Source organism: Hyperoodon ampullatus (genome assembly GCF_949752795.1).
Source record: "Hyperoodon ampullatus genome assembly, chromosome: 6".
NCBI classification, from domain to species: domain Eukaryota; kingdom Metazoa; phylum Chordata; class Mammalia; order Artiodactyla; family Ziphiidae; genus Hyperoodon; species Hyperoodon ampullatus.
Window position 1 is genome coordinate 112,765,011 of NC_136919.1, and position 12,450 is coordinate 112,777,460.

Genomic DNA, 12,450 nt, shown 5'->3' on the forward strand with positions numbered 1-12,450 from the left:
CCTCGTTGCGGCTGTCTCTCCCTTCCGCAGGAGCTGTCCTTGCCGGCTGCAGCGAGCCCGTGAGCCCGGCAGAGGGCAGCCGCGTGCCAGCACACCCTGGCCTGCCTGCCAGCCAGCCAGCTGTGTTCTGCTCTTTATCTCCCTCTACCCACCTCCCCGCCCCCTCCCCCGCCCCGGCACCACCCCCCCATCCCCAGCTTTGGGGGAAGGACCAAGTGTCTCAGCCCCTTTCCCAGCTTCCACCTTCAGCCCTCAGGCCTGAGGGAGGGAGCTAGAGCTGGGGTGGGTCTTCCGGCGTCCACACTCCCTTCTGACAGGGCCTGGCTCTCCAGATGCAGAACTGAAGGGTGACAGCTGCCCGCCGCCCCTACCAGGAAGGGACCAGCCTGAGGGTCTGCATCTCAAGGGCCGGGCCTAGTCCTGCTCTCCCAGGCTTGCGTCCTGTTAGGGGTGTGCTGCTCACAGGGATGTCCCTGGTGTGATCTGTGTCAGGCAGAAGCCCGGAGGCCTGCACCTTCAAGGAAACCTCCCAAGTGGGGAGACAGGCAGGCTTCCTGGAAGCTATACAGTTTCTCTTCCAGGAGGTGGGCAGGTGAACACTTGCAACGCCTGGGCTAGCGTTCCCCAAGGGCAGCAGTCAGAGCCACAGGAACGGGGTTCAGTAAATTGTTGGGGTGAGGCCAGCAGAGGATTGGAAGGGGGTGAATGCCCCGTCGCGTGGCTCTGGTCTTCTGGCCCCTCCCAGCCTGCAGAGCCACTTTGAAGCCGGGTTCACCCACGGTGACATGCAGGTGGCCGCCCCCCTCGGGGTCTACCTGCAGGGCCTCTGCTGGGCTTCTCCCTGCCCCTAACCAGCACCCCCATCGGCCAGGCCTGAAGTGGGCCAGTGGGGAACTGGCCCTGCCCTCTCTCCCCAGGACCCCCAGATATGGGTCCCAGAAAGTTGGAGGTCTCTGAATACCTGCATGGGAAGGGCACCAGGCAGGCCTGAGTCTCCCCGTTCAGCTTCTCTTGACGCCAGAAGAGGTAGCGGAGGGCAGGGCTGGCATTCTTGCTTCTGCTTTCTACACCCCACAAGGCAGATGTGGGCTTTGTCCCGCCCTCTAACAAAGGAGAACATGCTACTGACCTCAGTCACCCAGAGTGACAAGGGACATCAGTTCAGGTCTGGTTCCAGGTAGGCAGCGGGCCTTGACCATGGCTTCATATGCCCGCGATACAGGGTGGGCAAGACGAAGGCCTCCCTTCAAGTTGCCTACAGTCTAGTGGAAACACAGGAGCCAACAACATAATTTCAATTACTGTCCAGCACTTTGGAGGACGTAAAACAGGCTAATTTCCAGGGTGGGTTTTTTTTGGGGGGGGGGATTTGGCCACGACACATGGCTTGTGGGATCTTAGTTCCCCAATCAGGGATCAAACCCACACCCCCAGCAGTGGAAGTACGGAGTCCTAACTACTGGACCACCAGGGAAGTCCCGGGAAGTACTGTTTCGTTGGATCTGAGAAGGTCCTTCAGAGGAGATGATTGACAAAAAGGGAGTGGTGGCTACATGCAGAGCTGGCAGAAGGACATTCCTAGGAGCAGGAGCAGAGGGTGCAAAGGGCCTGAGGCAGAACAAGCACGGAGGTTTGGACAGGAAGAAGGCTGATGTGATTGCAGTGGTAACGCTGTGAGCTGGGTGCTGCTCCATGGATTCACACCTTTAATCCTCACAACCATGCCTAGAGGTGGGTGTTATCAGCCCCATTTCTCAGATGTGGAAAGTGAGGCACAGAGAGGTTAAACAGCTTGTCCCCCAAGGTCACACAGCCAGGATTCACACCCATGTAGTCTGGCGCCAGGGCCCTGTTTTTAACCACTCTGGGGGTGAGAGGGGGACGTGGAAGTTTGAGGGTGCCAGGACGCCTCAAACTGAGAGTGGGAGTTAGAATTGAGTCCACGGTATAACTGGAGCCCAGGAGGGGCAGCTCTGGAGCCAAGTTATAGCAAAGCCTGTGTCGTCGCAGGTACTGCTCCGCTCCGCCAGCCCCAGGCAAGCGCCCCTGTTCTCTGGCTCCGCAGCAGGACTGCACAGAAGGGCACTTAACAGCTAGACGTCCGACAATTTGATTTCCACGTGCCGGCAGGCGGTGGGGATCAGATAGCAAATGTGTGTGTGGGGGGGTCTGTCCGCATTGCTACAGTGCTCTTTGCCCTTCACCCTTCCCCAGCCCTAGCCCTTCTGTTTGTCAACAGGAAAAGGGTGGGCTGGGGTCAAAGCAGGTGGTGACAAGTGGCCGGCATGCAGGTGGACTCTGGGTCTGCACAAGCTGGGCTGCTAGGAGCAGGCGTGAGACGCGCCCTTTGTGGGGGGAGGTGTTGAACTTGGCACCGTGGGATGGGATTAACCACCATGGCCTTGGCTACTCCTCACTCCCCTTATCACCTCCTGCCACCACCCCATAAATGGTAATGAACCCTACCCTTCTCCCCCCACCGCCCCCTCCCCCGCTCCCAGGTCCCTCTGGTGAGGGGAGAAAGTCAAAGTTCAGGCAAACTGAGGCGGGACCACGTAAGAGGGTCTCTTCCCCTCTCCCTCGTTCTTGGTGGCACTTGACACTTTTCAGGAAGTGTCCTTCCTCTCAGTTGACAAGATGGCAGTTTTGGCAGCATCAGTAGTGGCCATGTCCTTCGTATAAATTAGGAAGCTGAGACCAGAGAGGTGAAGGGACTTGCCACAGGTCACATAGCCTGTAAGGGCTGGGGTCAGGGAATGGGGATAAAATTCAGAGTCTGGGACTGGAACACTCCCCACTTGGGGCCCACCACCGGCCTTCCCATGGGGGTAAAGGAGCAAACGGAGCCAGAAAGCCAGGCCTGCAGGTGCAGAATGGGAAGGGACGAAGAGCAGAAAGACTACCCAGCTGTGCCCCAGAGGCCCCTGGCACCAGCCCCCTGTCTGAGCCCCAAGGCCAAGCTTGACTGTGGGCATCTGTTACCATGGAGACCCAGGCTGGGCTGGGGGCTGGCCAGTGACAGCAGGCCCTTCCCCCACTGATAGGAACCAGGTTCTCGGGCTCAGAGACCTTGGACCCGGATGGAACTCCCCACACCTGCCTCTCCTCACTGCCTTCCGTCCCCCCGCTGACCCCTCCACCCCTGAACCCCAAGCCTGAGCTGTCTCCTCCATGCCTCTCTGCTCTTACCTGTGACTCCTGGGGACTGAGGTCCGGAGGAGATAGCTTTGAATGCCCTACCAGGGAGCTAGGAGCTGGTGAGCATGTGGGCATGAGGACAAGGTCTTCCCAGAGAAGAGAGACAGAACCAGCACCGATCACAGTGGAGAGGTAGGTTCCAGATGTTTCCATGGAAGAGGGAGAGTTTAAATGGGGCCCCAAACGGTGGTGCGAATGTGGAAAATGGAAATGATTGGTACCTTGTTCCAACGATGCTGCTAACCAGCTGTGAGACCGTCTCTGGACCTCATTGGTGAATGAGGAGGCTGGACCAGATGAAGAATCTCTAAGATTCCCTTCCAGTTTTGTTTTTTTTTTGGGGGGGGGGGTGCGTACGCGGGCCTCTCACTGTTGTGGCCTCTCCCGTTGCAGAGCACAGGCTCCGGATGCGCAGGCTCAGCGGCCATGGCTCACGGGCCCAGCCGCTCCACAGCATGTGGGATCTTCCCGGACCGGGGCACGAACCCGCGTCCCCTGCATCGGCAGGCGGACTCTCAACCACTGCGCCACCAGGGAAGCCCTCCCTTCCAGTTTTGACATTCTTTCCAACTGATTCCAACCCGGGACACCCCTAGTTACAAAGGTCGGGGCCGGAGCCAACACTGCATTCCCCAGGCCAGCTCAGGCTCAACTCACCCTTGAGCCCCCAGCGGGGCACCTGGGGCGGAGCTGGGAGCCAAGTGTGGAGCTTGACCGGGTGGGCTGGAGGTGTCCCTGCTTGTCGGTGGCTGGGGAGGGGTGGCAGACAACTTTGTGGATTGATCTAGCTCAGGAAGGTGAGAAGGAGGCCTGGAGGTGAGAGTTTCGCCCTCCCACTCATCTCTTTAGGTAAATAAATCCACAGCCAGCATTTCCCCTTCTCTTCCCATCCTGGAGGCACTGAGACGTCCAGGGAGCCCAGAGCTGAGGTGTGAGCTGCCCTCAGAGATTCCCCCCGTAAGCACTAGCCCCCTTCCACAGTCACCATCAGCCACCTTCTGCGGGGAAGGAACCGTGCAGAGTTCCTGGTCATCAGTTTCCAGGACCAGGAATATTAGGACATCATGGGTGGGCGCTATGCTGGGCCCGGCAGGCGTGGGCACAGTAGAAGAAATCTGTGTGGGAGAGAAAGAGCATGGACTTTGGAAACCTGGCTACGCCATTCACTAGCTGGGTGATCCTGAGCAAACGACCTACCGGTGTGCCTCAGTTTCCTCCTCTGCAGAATGGGGTGATACCTGGTGTGGTACAGAGCAGCGTGGGACCAGAGGTTAGAAAAAGAAGAGGCCGATGTGCACTTCATCCCAGACCGCTGCTGAGGGGCCGCAGGGAGGAGGCCCTGGGTTCCTCCCAGCTCCCGGAGGTTCTAGGGATGGCTGCTGTCGTGACGGGATGACGAGGCCCAGAACATATACCTTTGACTTCTGCCTCAGTGCGGCCATCTCACTGGGTCCTCCAACATCCCGAGGCACTACTGAGCCCATCTCTCAGAGGAAACTGCCAAGGCCCAGAGGAAAGCGGCTGGTGCCAATGCACCCTCTCTCCTTGACGCCATGGGGTCCCTCTACAGCCCCACCTGCACCTGCCTCCCTACCCCTGGTCCCCAAGCTGTGGCACCTACTGTTTGCTGCCTGTCGGGACAGCCTTAACCCCTCCTTCCCGGTGGCCAGACGGCAGACAGGGGGAGCAAGGGATGACTGAGGCAGTGGAAGCTGCGCTCCTAGCCAAGCCCACCTCCTGCCCCCTGGAGGGAGGCTCCTCCTTTTAAGGCTGCTGCTGGGAATTTCCACCCCCAGACCCAGACCCAGCGACCCCAGGCCTGGAATGATACCTGCAGCTCACCCTAGGGGAGGTGCGGCAGGAGAAGCTTGCCCTGAGAGGGGAGGAGGGGCCCTGCCGTCGGGTCCGTGAGGGTCAGTAAGAACGCAGGAACCAGCCTCTGGGTCTAGAAGCCTCCAGCAGCTCCATCCTCTGCGCTGGGGTAGCCCAGAGAGAGGCTGACAGCACCCCCCTCCCCGAGCCCTGCCAGCAGCTGCTTTGCAGTCTCACTGGCCAGGAAGGTGGACTCCTCACACCTCAGTCTCCCAATTGCGCCCTCCTCCCCGCTCGCCCTCCTCCCTTCTCTCCTCTCTCCTCCTCCTCCCCTCTCTCTCCTCTCCCCACTGAAAACCTGTGGCTTGGAGAGACCTTGGCTTCTCTGGGACTCTGCCCCCAGGGACTGCCCACATCTGCTCCTGACTTTGGGGGCAGGAGGGCAACGGCCCCAAGAAACCTCTCCGGCGATGGGAGCCGCCCGCCTGCTGCCCAGCCTCACGCTGTAAGTGCGCTACCTCTCGGACTGCCGTCTTTTGCCATTTCCAGCCTCGGGGGCAGACCCAGTCTTCCTGGGACTCGCACACGGACCGCGTGGGGCAGGGGTGGGTGCCTGTTGTGCCCCCGGGCTGGCTGCTGGCACCCACACCCGGGCCTGCCTCGTCTCCCACACAGGTGCCTGCAGCTGCTGATTCTCTGCTGTCAAACTCAGGTAGGCGGGCGCCCCCCGACTAGCTTTTCCCCGTTCCTCCCACCCTACCGATGGGGGCCGTCAGTCTCCTTTCGGTGGACAGAGGCAGATCCTGGCCTCTCCCTGGGTCCAGAAGACTCTGAGGTTTGGGCAGGGGGGTGGGATGGGGTAGGAGAAGGGGCTACAGCAGATTGGGGGATTGATGGGAGTTTTTATTTCAGCCCTCCTTCCGACACCCCTCCCGTGTTGCCCTGGGGTCTCTCCTGCCCCCTCCATCCCTCCACACCGTGTTCCCCCCAAGGCTAAGCGCATGGGGCAGCCAAGCCTGAGGGATGGAGCCCGGGAGTGGTCGGAAGAGGGCGGAGGTGATGGCTCAGGTGAGGCTTGTACTTGCAAGTACCTGAAAGGACAGGTTTCCACGCGAAACCGCCCGTCTGTTCCACTCACCACCCCACTCCCACCAACACGGAGGTCCTGTGGGTCGCGGTCCTGGGTGATCGCGTGGGCCGTCAGAATGCCCAGCCAGGGTGGGCGACTCCTTACCTACAGGGCAATGAGGTCAAGCCCGAAGAGGTTTGTATGGGATGAGATTCAGGGTTTGCTTCTCCACACCCCCCACCCCAAGTCAGCGCCCGCCCCCCGCCCCAGCCTCAGCCCCCTATGTGAGGCTCGGTCCCTTTTTGTGATCCTCCATAAAAGTGCAGCTATTAAAATGCACTGGTCCAGAACCGCTCTGGGGAGAGATCCCTTGGCTTTCCCAGGCCAGAGGCCCGCTTCTCTTCATAGCCAGTGGGGACTTTTTTTGAAGGTAAATGCCTTTTCTCTGGGAGAGGGAAAGGGGCTGCCTTTGAAGCAGTGGGGGGGTGGGAGGGAGAGAGAGAGAGACAACCCCCCCTTTCCTGCCCCCTTTTGCTCTAGCCCCCGTTCCAGGCCTTTTGCTTCACACATCCAGGGAGAGCAAGAAGAAAGCCCCCAGCCTGGCCGGGAGGGGTCTGGGGGTGGGCCCAACCTGTTCTGGAGGGGGAATTAGCACAATGGTGCGGCTGGCCGGCGTTTATGGCCTGGCTGAGGCCCCATTCAGGACCCGGGGAAGGTGGCAAAGCTGTCCTTTCCCCCTTGAAGTGCCCCCTCGGCCCCCTCGGAGGGGGGGCCGGCAGGCCGGACCGCAGCCATGCTTGAGGGGCCGTCTGACAAGCAGCTGTCTGCGGCAGTGGAAGGGGAGGTCCCCCTGCAGCGGGAACATGAAAGGGACAGGCAAGGTCCCGCGGGGAGAGCGACTTGTGGGCTGTGGGCTGGGGGGGGGCGTGGGACTGCTTTTGTGCAGGGCTTGAAGGGGGACGAGTAGAGGAGGGGGCTTCGGGGGGGCCCTCTCTGCTCCCGACCTGGAACAGCCAGCCAGAGGGAGGCTGCCCGCCAAGAGGGGCGGAGGGCCTGAACCTGGGCCAGGAGGCTCGGGGGGCTGGGGACAGGCCGGACCCCACCCCCTGGCAGGGAGGCAGGTCCCCCACCCAAAATGCTGGCCTCAGGTTTTCCCAGGGCGGGATGTGGGGTGGACAGACCCTGCCCTCACAGGCTGGGAATCCTGGCTGTGGATGAGCTGGGGTCGGACCTGGGCAGTGACACCCGGGAAGGGTTAACCCCTGACAGCCTGGAGCTGCTCCCTCACCTCCCCACTCCTCAAAGCTGATACTTCCCACCCCTCCCTCCAGGAGAAAGGCCCCTCACAGATGCTCGTCTGGGTCTAGCTCTGTCCAGATGGTTGCGATTGGGCCTGGGATAAAGGCGGACTTAGGGATTTGGGGCAGGGAAAGGCTGTCCCAGCACAGGCCAGCAGGATCCAGGTGGAGAGAGAAACTTTTTACTGCTAGAGCTGAGGCTGTCACCAGCAGCTGGGAAACGCCATCCCGGTTTGCACCTTGCTGGAGAGAGAGGGCAGGAAGTGGTCTGTTTCTCTCCTACTCAGCACTGCAGAAGGGTAAGGAGACACCAGGCCCGGAGAAGGTACTCGTCCTGGCTTTGTACCGTGTGCGGGTGGAAACGTCCCCTCTCCACTCCCCGGGAAGCAGTGGGCGGTAACATCACCCCCGGCTGGCCACGAGCCTCTGTTACACTGTGGCACATGCAGGTGGCCTCACAGGGCAGCCACTGGGCCACCACAGAGGGCACCTCCCACCACCGCCTCCATCACCCTCTGCTAAGGAGGCACCACATCCCTAGAGGGGGAGGAACGCTGGAAGGGGCACTGGCTTCTCTGAGGGCCCTGAGCACCCGGGGGAGCGGCAGGGAAGATGGGCGTGAGCTCAGGAGTCCTTGGTTAGTGCTATAAAGAAATGCTTCCAGGGGCCCTGTAGGAGCCTACAGAGAAGGGTCTTAGAGCCCCCAAAAAGGTCTGCAGTGACTCTAACAGACCAGCTGCTGTGTGTGCATGTATGTGTGTGCGTGAGTGTGCACACACATGTGCCGGGCGTGGGCTCCTTCGAGGCCACTGTGGAGGACTGGAGAGACATCTGGTCACCCTGGCTAACAGAGCCAAGCCCCTGGAGTTTTGTAGAGGAGACAAGCTCCCGTCCTAGAGGCAGGACAGGCGTCTGTCACTAATCAGCTGTGCGGCCCTGTGCACTTCCTCCCTAGACCATGGGGATTAGATACCAGCAGCTTGAATGTTCCTTCCAGCTCCCAGAGTCATGATTCCAGGCCTGAGCTGTATCACCAAGTGTCCCCTGAGCTGGGCAGCTACCAGTCCTGTGCTCCAGAGCAGACGAAGAGCCAAGTCACGATGACTGGCTCACACACTGGCCTGGGAAGGTCATGGCCAGATGCCCCCTGCACCTCTACTTCTCAGGGCAAATGTCCTGCCCCACCACACTCGCCTCCGCACCCCTCCCCTGGATGGACCTGCGGTGGTGTCACCCAAAGCAAATTGACACTATTTTTCCCTTGGTAACCGCAAAGGGGGAGAATCACCCGTCTCCTAATTTTAACCAGTACGTGAGGGACCAGGGTGCCATGACCGACCAGCTGAGCCGGCGGCAGATCCGCGAGTACCAGCTCTACAGCCGGACCAGCGGCAAACACGTGCAGGTCACTGGGCGTCGCATCTCCGCCACCGCTGAGGACGGCAACAAGTTTGGTGAGGCCCAGCCCTCACCGGAGGCCCCCCTACACCCCTGCCCAGCCTTGCCTGGTCCATCCCCAGACGGGTCAGGGTGGAGGCTGCAGGGGGAGAGCAGGGAGAAGCCTCTAGGAGGAGAGGCCCCGAGGGCCCCCCACCCGAATTCAGAGGGCAGGCTGGTAGGGGCTCCCTGCACACCCCTGGGCCAGCAGCCCCGAGGGACAGAGGTCTTTCTCCCCCGCCCCCCCCCCCCAGCCAAGCTCATAGTGGAGACAGACACCTTCGGAAGCCGGGTGCGCATCAAGGGAGCTGAGAGCGAGAAATACATCTGTATGAACAAGAGGGGCAAGCTCATCGGGAAGGTGAGGCCTGGAGGGCAGGGAGTAATGAACGAATCTGTCTTCCCGGGTCGGGGCATGCAGGGTCCCAACAGCATCCCACCGCCCTCTGCTGGGCCGCACCCAGGGCTCTGACTTCTCCTATTCTCACCCCACCACTCGGCCTCTCTCTGGTCTCTCCAGTCCCTGTGGGTCTAGAAGCCCTCTGAGGACACTGGCTGATCCATAAGAATCCTTGGCTCTGATGTATGAGGTACTTTCCCAGCGTCAATGAGGAAGAATTTTAGCACCTACATCATGTCACAGCCTCTGTGTTGAGGGCTAAGGGCTGATCAGGGTTGAGAGGCCAGAAGCCATGCCCCCTCAGGTCCGTGGGGTCCCCGGGCTCCAAGTAACAAGATTCGTGCTAACTGCCTACTAGCGTAACCACTAGTTACACTCTCTACAATCGTGGGTCCAGAGTTGCTGTGCAGGGAGAATTCCATTTCCTTTGGCATCAGCCAATCCTGGCTTCTGATTCTGGCTGCTTTCAAATATTTGCTTCTTTTTGTCAAGTCTCAGGCTTCTCATCTGTAAAATGGGCACGGTGTCAAGATTCTCTATAGAGCCAGATGGGCGGCTGCCTGGCTCTTTACACAGTTGGTGTTCTACAGACGTTTTCCCTTCTTTTCATCAGACTGTCGTCCCTCCCCTCCACCCAGCAACACCATTCACGCAGACCAAGGAACGTTCTCGTATACACGAGTGCCCACTGGGTATGCACTGAACTGCACAGTTACCTTGATCTTTATGAAACAGCTGGGTAAACTGAGGCTCAGCCTGGCTAAATACCTTGCTCAAGGTGTACAACCTCCAAAGGACAAGGCTGTATTTAAGTTCAGATCTGACTCCAACAAAGCCTGTTCCTTGCCCCCTCCTTTGCCTCTCCAACAAGGATGCCCGTCTCACCGGGCAGGAATTCTTGGGCGCACAGCCCCTGTCGCTCCCTCCTCGGTCCTACAACATAGGTCCATAAGGCAGACTAGCCAGCCAGGGTAGGCGGACAAACTCCCTTTCCTCCCCCTGCAGCCCAGCGGGAAGAGCAAAGACTGCGTGTTCACAGAGATCGTGCTGGAGAACAACTACACAGCCTTCCAGAATGCACGGCACGAGGGCTGGTTCATGGCCTTCACGCGGCAGGGCCGGCCCCGCCAGGCCTCCCGCAGCCGCCAGAACCAGCGAGAGGCTCACTTCATCAAGCGCCTCTACCAGGGCCAGCTGCCTTTCCCCAACCACGCCGAGAGGCAGAAGCAGTTCGAGTTTGTGGGCTCAGCCCCCACCCGCCGGACCAAGCGCACTCGGAGGCCACAGCCCCTGACATAGTCAGGGACCGCCGCCCCCCGGGGGGGGGCAGCCGCCCCTCACTCATGGGCCTTCCCATCCCCTTCCCTTCCTAATCCAAAGACAGGGCTGGGGTGGAGGCAGGGGAGCCAGAGCCCCCAAGGAGGATGCTGAGGACCACCGAGCATCAGAGGCCCCCCACCCCCGCCCGGAAAGGCGGAGGACTGCCACTAACCAGGGCTGGCTCCTCAGGGCCCCACCCTGGTGTGGCCCCCTGGGGGCGGGGCAGGCCCCCCAGAAGGGTGAGGTAGAATAACCCGAGGTCAGGCTCCCCTGAACCGAGTGGGCAAAGTCAGCGGATTCAAGGCTCTGCAGACACGGTCTGGAGGTGGCTCTCCTCGAACTCTGCTGCCCCTGTCTCCCTCAGTCTGCCCCCCAGCCTCCAAATTCCTCCTGGCCAGGCTGTAGGAAGGGACTTTTGTTTTGGTTTCAGGAAAAAAAGAGGGAGGGAAAAAAAAAAAAAAAAAAAGAGGGCTGGCCATTCTTCACATTCCACTACCCAGGCCTGCACCCTCTCCCCCAGCTCCCAGCCCCGGAATAAAACCATTTTCCTGCAAACGGGTTATCTGAAGGGCGGGGTGGGAACAACCGCAAAGCTGAACAGGGGACAAACTTGCTCCTCCGAGAGAAGAGGAGGCCGGCGCGCAGGCCCGGGGGCGGCGCGGCAGGTGGAGGCCAGGCCGGGCCCCGCACATCCCCGCAGGGGCAGGGGACAAGGGGGGCAGGAGCAGCGGCAAGGGATGGCCCGGCAGGCCCCGCACCTCCGCCCCGCGGGAGGCTGGCGGCCCGGGGCGCGCCCCTCCTCCGCGGGCTCAGGTTTCCTGGCTGGCACCGCGCGTCCCGTGCTACCTGCTGGGGCGCAGAAACCCCAATCCAGGGGCCGGTCCGAGCCTCCGGGGCCGGGGCCGCGGGCCGGGCAGCCGCGGGCGCTGCAAGCCGCGGGCGCTGCAGCCTCCTCGCCGGGAGCCAGATTACTTTTTTCCGGTGAGGAGGTCGGGTGGGGGAGGAGGCGCGGACGGGCGGAAGCGGAGGGAGGGCGAGACCGCGTACAGTGCGCCCAGGTCCCCGCGGGGGGGGGGGGGGCGGGGCGGGGGCCACACCTGGGGGGACAAGGCGATTAGAGGCGGCGGCCCGGGGCGTGGGGGCGGGCGGGGGGGAGGGGCAATCCTCTTCCCTCCCCCTCCCCCTCCCCCCCCCGGCCAGAGCTCCTCTGGGGGGGCTTTCCGGATGGCTCCAGGTGTGCATTTGGGGAGTGGAACTAAGAGGCCATAAAACCCGCCTCTCTCCTCCTTTGCCGCGGCTTTTAATTTTGTCCACTGGGGAGCCCCTTCCTAGCAGCGCCCCTCCGTCTGCTTTTCACGGGGAACACCTCACTGAGCCCGCTCTTCTGCGCACGGACCCCCAGCCTCAGTTTCCCCTCCCTCCTCTTTCTGAGAAAATGTTGGGGAGGGGGATTTTGGAGAGAGAAAAAGGAGGATGAACGACATCTCTTCTCCCCATTTCTCCCAACAGTGGCCTAAAAATGAAGAAAGAATGGGAAGCTGGGGGGCGGTCTGGTTTAGTCAAAAGGGGAGGCGAGTGGCGCGTAGTCCAAGTTGGGGGGCGCGGGGTCACTCACCTCTCCCTGGGTGAGGACCGGAGCCAAGGCTGACACCCCCAACTCGAGGCAATTTAGACAGCGGCAGCCAAGAGGGAGGTCCCCGGGCCCCAGGCCATTCTCCCTCCGGCTTGTCATAATCACTTTTCACCAGGTTGCTTTTTCCTCTCCCCCCCAATCACAAAGAGTCTTAATCCTGCTGAAGACTGCGGGAAATGTGTTGGGGGTCGTTTTCGGGGGAGGGGAGGGGAGTGTAGGGAGGGTGGTCTGGAGCCACAGCTGATAACTGGCGAGTTCAATGGGATTTTCCACGCAGGGGCAA

At 61.1% G+C, this 12,450-nt stretch overlaps 1 protein-coding gene across 2 annotated transcripts; it reads left to right on the top strand.

Annotated features, from left to right (window-relative positions):
- Positions 1-5,480: 5,480 nt before the first annotated feature.
- Positions 5,481-10,513, top strand: FGF17 (fibroblast growth factor 17; the record flags this gene model as incomplete). 2 transcript variants are annotated; one of them, XM_079705953.1, is made up of 5 exons in its annotated part: positions 5,481-5,515; positions 5,686-5,722; positions 8,654-8,831; positions 9,069-9,175; positions 10,220-10,513. In XM_079705953.1, the coding sequence occupies 5 exons, from the start codon at positions 5,481-5,483 to the stop codon at positions 10,511-10,513; spliced, it is 651 nt and encodes a 216-aa protein (XP_079562079.1). The 2 variants fall into 2 exon arrangements, with proteins under 2 accessions (XP_079562079.1, XP_079562080.1); XM_079705954.1 differs by having other exon boundaries at positions 8,687-8,831.
- Positions 10,514-12,450: the final 1,937 nt, after the last annotated feature.